This window comes from Trifolium pratense, linkage group LG6 (genome assembly GCF_020283565.1).
Source record: "Trifolium pratense cultivar HEN17-A07 linkage group LG6, ARS_RC_1.1, whole genome shotgun sequence".
Lineage (NCBI taxonomy): Eukaryota > Viridiplantae > Streptophyta > Magnoliopsida > Fabales > Fabaceae > Trifolium > Trifolium pratense.
The window spans coordinates 13,044,425-13,052,177 of NC_060064.1; the positions used below are offsets into that span (position 1 = coordinate 13,044,425).

Genomic DNA, 7,753 nt, shown 5'->3' on the forward strand with positions numbered 1-7,753 from the left:
CTAAAGATGAAGAAATCATCATAATATGTTTGTATGTTGATGACTTACTCATAACTGGCAGTAAAACTGCAGAAATTGGAAAAATAAAAGACAAACTCAAAGGTGAATTTGAGATGTCTGATCTTGGTGAACTTTCATTCTTCTTAGCAAATGGAATTTTTGAGAAGGAAAGATGGTATAGTAATGCACCAACAAAAGTACAATGGTGAATTACTTGAAAAATTTGAAATGAATAGCTGCAATTCATTATCAAACCCATAAAAAAAAATTTAAAGCTTGATGAGTGTGCTGATGAAGAGAAAGTTGATTCAGCTATGTTCAGAAAAATGGGTGGATCACTGAGATATGTGTGTAATAGTAGGCGTCATATCTGTTATGCACTGAGTGTCATTAGCAGATTTATGCATGATCAAAGGAAACCTCATTTGATAGTTGCAAAGAGGATACTTAGATATCTCAAAGGGACTTTGGAATTTGGTTTGCTATTCCCTATTGGTACAAACAGTGAAGAGAGTGCTTTAATAGGATATTCAGATAGTGACTGGTGTGGAGACATAACTGATAGGAGGAGTACATCAGGTTATGTTTTCAAATTCAATAATGCTGCAATCTCATGGTGTACAAAGAAACAAGCAGTGACTGCACTCTCATCATGTGAAGCTGAGTATATAGCAGACACGTTTGCAGCATGCCAAGCAATTTGGTTGAATTCAGTAATGAAGGAGATCAAATGTGAACCAGTGAAGCCTCTAATTCTTAGGATTGATAACAAGTCTGCTATAAGTCTTGCTAAAAATCCAATCTCACATGGCAAGAGCAAACATATTGCTACCAGGTTTCATTTCATAAGAGAACAAATGACAAATGGAATGATTGAGGTACAATATTGTCCAACTGATGTGCAGCTTGCTGATGGTTTTACTAAAGCAGTAAAACTTGACAGGTTTGAGTTTTTAAGAAGGAACTTAGGCTTGGTTACTTGTGCATCAGTTATGAATTAAGGAGGAGTGTTGAGAATGTATAATTCATAACTGATCTTACATATTGGTTAGTTAGTTTTAATCAATGTGAAATGAAAATAATTTAGTCTTCCACACTGTGACAATACCTATTTCATATATCATAAACAAAAGTAAAATTGTAAAAAAAATAAAAAAATAACATAGGAAGTGAAAATCAAATAGAACAAATTCTGTATAAAATGTATATTGAATGTGTTCAAGGCAAGCGATTAGTGACAGAGTATACCGCTGAATTTCTGCGTTTTTCCGAACACACTGAATTGGGTGAATCACAAAATCAGAAAGTGGCTCGTTACATCCGTGGATTGAAAGGATCCTTGCAGGAGAAGATGGGTTTGCAAACCGTTTGGACCGTTGCTGAAGCGTCCAACCTAGCTTTGAAGGCAGAATTGATGGAGAAATCGCCCAGAAATTTCTCCTCCTTCAGAAAGTATTCTCCCTAGAATAATACGGCATCATCGGGCGACAAAGAGAACAATGCAACAGCCAGGGATTCTACTCCAGGTAATAAGGCAACTAGTAGTAATGAGAAAGGTCACCGATCCAATGTTTGTCCATCAAGGAGAGTTGCAGCTGTGGTGGGAGAAAGGGATGATGATGATGATGAGACAGAGCAGCTAGATGAGGATGAATATGCATAGGTAGAATTTGCGGAAGAAGAATCTAATGAAAGGGTGAATTTTGTGTTGCAGCGGATGTTACTAGCAACTAAAGAAGAAGGTCAGCGCAAAAACTTATTTAAGACTCATTGTTCTGTCAAGAATAAGGTATGTGATCTCATAATAGATAATGGGAGCACGGAGAACTTAGTGTCACAAAAATTGGTGAATTATTTTAAGTTGCCCGCAGAGCCTCATGAGAAGCCATATGCCCTTGGCTGGGTCAGCAAGGGATCCCAGGTACGAGTGACGCTGTCCTGCAGAGTTCCCATCTCCATTGGCAAACATTATAAAGATGAGGTACTTTGTGATGTTATTGATATGGATGTTTGTCATATTTTACTTGGTAGGCCTTGGCAGTTTGATAATGATATTACTTACCGGGGACGGGATAATGTGATGATGTTTACTTGGGGCACTCTTAAAATTGCTATGGCTCCTGTAACGACCCAAATTTATTATTCACTATGTAAGTGTTTACTTATTTGGTGACGTGGTTTTTAAGTAAGATAGTAACTTTAAGTTATTTATCGAGAGTTTTAGTTAACGCGCGAGTTAGTGAGAGTTAACGCGAGTTGGGTCAAGTTATTGGGCTTGAGGCCCAATGGGCCTTGTGGACTTGTGAGGGGGGCGCTACTTATGGCCTTGATAGAGAGAGAAATTCATTTTTCTCTTGTTGTTGAGAAATGAAGAGAGAAGGGGGAGCTCAAGAGCTAGGGCAAGGGGAAAGTGAAGAGATCAAGAGCAAATCTTCGAGTTTTCTTCGAATCCAGGTAAGAGAGTAGATTTCATATTCGTGGGTGACTCGAGGAAGGGGAGAATGTCGATTTCTCCTGACCCGAACTTCCTCCACCCCATTTTCGTTTTAGTGTGAATGGATTTTCTTAATGGAAATCGATTCTAAGGTTCATAACATGCTTAATATGCTTTTATCATGATGTATGAACGAATTTATTGGATAAAAAATGAGAATTTGTTGATGTTTGAGCAAGAACATTGGTATTTATGAGTTTTTGAGTAAAAGTGTAGAATCACTACTTTTTTATGTGTTTTGTTGTAGATCGGTGAAATGAACTGACCTTTTATGTTTATATACATGTTATATGCTTGAAAACAAACTTATTTGGGATTTGGAACATCAAAAATGGGATTTTTGGGTGGATTTATGCTCAAACCCGTAGCAAAACTCCTGTGGCTAGCATACTGGCTGGGCCAGCCTTGCAGCGAGGTCTGGCTTTCACTGGCTGAAGCCAGTAAGCCCCGGGTTCCTGCTAGCTTTTTCTGGCTTTCACTGGCTGAAGCCAGTAAGCCACGGGTTCCTGCTAGCTTTCTCTGGCTTTCTCTGGCTGAAGCCACCATGACAGACTAGAACTTATTTTGTTGATGTTTTAAAGTGCAATTAGGCACTTGTAACATGGATTTAAGGTATCCTAACATGCAATTAGGTGTTTATAACCATGATTAATTGTATTGTGATGATAGTTGTTGATTATATTTGTGGAATATGATTGTGTTGATGATGTTTGTTTAAATGTCAAAAGAAGTATATTAAGGTGTTAATCAACTTAATAAAGAAGGATATCGAATTATGTTATTCGATAAAGACGTATATTAAGGTATAGTGTTATCTTAATAATGACGGAATGTTGGATAGTGTTCCACATTTATAAATGACGAGTTTAATGCTAATTAAAATGATTGTGAGTGAATTCATGAAAAACATATACATGCATTCATGAATTGTTGTATATTGGCTTGTCCAATAAAGACGGATATCGAACTATATTTGTTCGATAAAGACGAATATTAGAGGTGAGATACTCTAATAAAGACGATGGTACCACATGCATTAGAGGTGTCTAGAGGACATAACATGAATGTGAAGCATTAGATTGTATTAGGGATTATGTGTGCATTTTATGAGAAATGATGTTTGACACATACTTGGTAAATGTTGATTGTTAATCCGTATGTGAGGAGCAGAGTCCGTCATGACTATAAAATGAACAACGCAGGGTCCGTCATGACCATAATCTGAACAATGTATTTGTGGTGATAGATTACATTAGGAACTTTATGTATATTCCTATTTGTAACTGAGTTATGTGATATTTGTGGATGTTTTGGTATTGTCCGAGACGACGTGAAACTATATGTTTGGTGTATTTTGTGGATGATTGATTATGTGATAAATGAAGTATATGCATGATATATGAATATGCATGAATGATGGTGATGTATATGTATAATGTATGATTATGCATGTTGTTATGAAGAAGTGTTTAAGTACCATTTACTTACACTTGTATATTTTGAGTATGTTGTCTAACTCTCTTTTATGTGTTATGTGCTGGACCGTTGGGGGTCCAGATTGACAGGTTTTTGTGGTATTCGATGTCGAGTCGTCGGTGAAGTTCCGCTCTGATTGTGACACGGGAAATTGGGGTTTTATATGTATATAGAGTCTCCTTATCTAGGTTGTTTTGTATAACTAATAAATACATTAGTTGATTTAAGATTTGTATAAATAAGTATTTTTACTAATTAACTACATTAGTACTATTTTGATTGAAGAATGTAATACTCGAACCACAACTTTTATAATATCAAACATTACTTTCCGTTGCGTATTTTGAAAAAGAAAGATAGAAATATATAAATAATGGGTTTGGGTGTTACAATTGGTATCAGAGCCCCGTTGTCTTCGGACTGTGTGGGTTATGTGTCGATCAGAGCAGGTCTGTGCAGTCAGACCAAGTGAGTGTTGTGTGTCAGTCGTGTTTGTCTAACAATTTTGTTGTGTTTGTTTTGTGAAATGACTTATGCTGTTCATTTAGGAACTATGAGTGGTGCGAATTGGATTAAATTATCCATTCTTTTTGTTGAGTAGTGGTGTGAGTGCTATACTTCTATGTTTATAATAGTTGTATATGCTTAGAGTTTAACCTTTGTGTAGTTTAAACTTGGTTGATTGATGCTTATTTGCTAATTGTTGATGATCCGGCATGATGTAAAACTGCATGTGACGATCCGACATGATATAAAACTGCATTTGGTAATGATTTGAAATAATTTTAAAAACTAATATTATTTCTTAAAGATTTTGGTGAAAATATAGAGTTATTTTCTTTTGGGTGAGTGAAAATTAAATTTTCAAAATGGTGAGAAGAGTAGGATATTAATGTGTCCTGGTATGTGTTTGTTACATGTTTGTTTATAACATGTGCTAGATGATTACTAGGCATTTGAATTGCTATGCGTTTTATGAGTAAAAACATGAAGATCTCATAATTCTATGTCGTGATTGTTGATGCATGATTCTAATTGTGCTTTCAAGTCTATAATGATGTTATATGCTTGATGTTTTGGATTTTGTGGATTAGTGAGTCGAGAAAACGAGAGTTTAGTGAGCGTAAGTTCAAAACCGTAGCAGAGCACCCAGATGTTTTTGGATGTGCTCGCTAGGCGAAGAATGAACCTCGCTGAGTCTCGCTAAGTCTTGCTAAATCTTGTGAATGTTTTTGACTTGTCTCGCCGGGAGCTCGCTAGCTTTTGCTAAGCGAGGGAGCCAGACAAGAAATTTATTTTGTTGACGTCTTGTTCTGAGTTGATTGAATGTGAGTATGAATTATTGCTATGCAATGTTCATTTTTCTTGTGTTGTTTTGACTTCCTAACTTTGAGAAGTGAGGGAAGTATAGGTTACTTGAATGCTTGCATGAATTTGTGTTAGTGTTTAGGTATCGTGGGTTAGGTTTTGTCCCTTGTATGCGACATGCGTGTAAACGATGTCGATACTAGTTTCTTCTTAGGAAGAATATGTTTAGAGACGATAGAACCGTTAGGTGTGAGCACCAGAAGTTCTAGTGGAAGAGTGTAGGTGGGTTTGAGATGAGTGGGGGAGTAGGTTATATCCCTCCGAGATGTTTCGAACGTGAGAAGATTGGATGAGTAGAGATGTTCTTGAAGCAGATGTTCTTGAAGCAGAATATTCAGGAGTTGGTGACGTTGTTCGAAGTGGAATGAATGAGAGCAACAAGTTGTGAGAAACTACTAGAAGAGAAGTTGTCGGACCAAGTGTTTCGCCGTAGAGGCGTTAGTGAGATTGGTTAAGTGAGATGAAGAGAATTCGAGACGATTGAGGATCGTGTGTTGCACTAGAAGTATGAAGGCGTTGTTTGTGTGAACCAAAGTAGAAGTACCTATTCGATTAGTAGGAGTCGAATATGTAGAAAAGGAAGTGATTAAGATTCTTGAAGAGATGATGATTTTGAATTAAGTTGTCATCCAAGTGGATCGGATGTTGTAGCAGACGCTTGATTAAAGAAGTTTGTGGATAGATTAGTACTCATAGTAAAAGAGGTGGAATTGGTTGAAAGATTTGGAGTTCTAAGTCTAGTGTGCGAGGTGATTTCTAGAAAGTATGACGTTGTGTATGTTTGAAATGATTAGTCATTTCTTGAGAAGATTGGAGAACTTGGGAAATAGATGTTAAGATTAGTGGACCGTTGGTGTTAACTAATCGAGGAAAGGAAGTAGGTTTTAAAGTAGATGAGAATGGAATTGAGAAATATCATAATAGGATTGGTATGTTTGTTGAATCGTTGGAAGTAAGGATTGTATGAATAATCGAGTTTATTCAAAGACGGAAGTAGGATAACGATTCGGAGGATTTTGTGAGAGGCTTGTCGAAGAGAAATAATTGGAATTGGATAATGACCGGACAATTGATGTCACATGTTGAGCGAGATCGTAAATTCTTGGAGGTTGAGATGAAGCTAAGTGAGTAGTAACATCTTAGAATGATTAGAAATAAGAAAGTTAGCCATTGAAGAACGTGCAGAGAATGAGTAATGGGAGGTCATGTTGGAAGTGACATGTGTTAGGTGAGAGTTTGCAAAAAGGATTACCGAACATGTGAGTAGATGTTGTGTTGAGCACATAGAGTGAGGAGTTGAAGGCGATGCCTAAGGTAAGTGTCGGAGAGCAATTGGTAGTGCCCACAAGATAAGAGTAAGTAAGTATTTACTAGGAAATTTGGATTTATGGAATTGGTAGAGGTCAGAGGTGAATAAGAAACCGATGGGTGAATAAACAGAGAAGAGTATGCTAGTTGCAATGCAAGATTATGGGGAACATGGATAGATGGATTGTGGGCGAATTGAAAATATCGTTTTGGAATCATCGAAATAGAAATTATGATTGTTTGGAGAACCAATTTTTAGGTAGTGGCCTAATTTTGAAGTAGTGAATTATTAAAAGATTAAGGAGAAGTTGACGCAGTACGGAAGCGCTAGGTTAGCAAAACGCTAAACCTAATTGATAAAGACAAGCCGCAAGCACAAACTTGTCAAGATAGGGTTTCGGAGTCCACCGAAAATTGAGATAAAACTCGAATATTTTATTGAATCAAAAAAACTGCCCCTCAAGGCTACAATGGTTTGGTTTAAATAGTAAGAGAAATAATAAAAATAGTAAATCTAGAATAATAAAAATAGCAAATCTAGAATAACAAAAATAGCAAATCTAGAATAATAAAAATAGCAAATCTAGAATAATAAAAATAATAAATCTAAATAAACCCTCCTACATCAGTCTCCTCCACCTCAAAAGAACTCGACCCCGAGTTCTCATCTTGATAAAGGACTTCATCTGCATGGTACTCATATATATCTGCCACATTGAAAGTGTTAGAAATGTTCATTGATGCTGGAAGGGCCACTACATAAGCATTGTCATTGATCTTGCGAGTCACTTGGAACGGGCCATATTTGCGAGGCTGCAGCTTGCTGTAGGTACCAACTGGAAATCTTTCTTTTCGCAGAAACACCATCACTTCATCTCCCACATTGAACACTTTGACTCTTCGGCGTTTATCTGCTGCAATTTTGTTTTTCAATCCAGTAGCTTCCAATTTGGACTTGACAGAATCTTTCACAGCTATAATCTCTTCAGCCATATTTTCAGCAGCCACACTAAATCCAGGAGCCTTAGGCAACTTAATCAAATCAACCACGTGCCTAGGAACAGAGGAGTAAACAAGTGAGAAAGGTGTTTTTCCAGTAGCAGAATG

General features: G+C 36.9%; 1 protein-coding gene across 1 annotated transcript; it reads left to right on the forward strand.

The window, feature by feature from the left end:
• Nucleotides 1-326: 326 nt before the first annotated feature.
• Nucleotides 327-1,001, forward strand: LOC123891760 (secreted RxLR effector protein 161-like). Its single transcript, XM_045941657.1, has one exon. It carries the CDS (start codon nt 327-329, stop codon nt 999-1,001), a length of 675 nt encoding a protein of 224 aa, XP_045797613.1.
• Nucleotides 1,002-7,753: the final 6,752 nt, after the last annotated feature.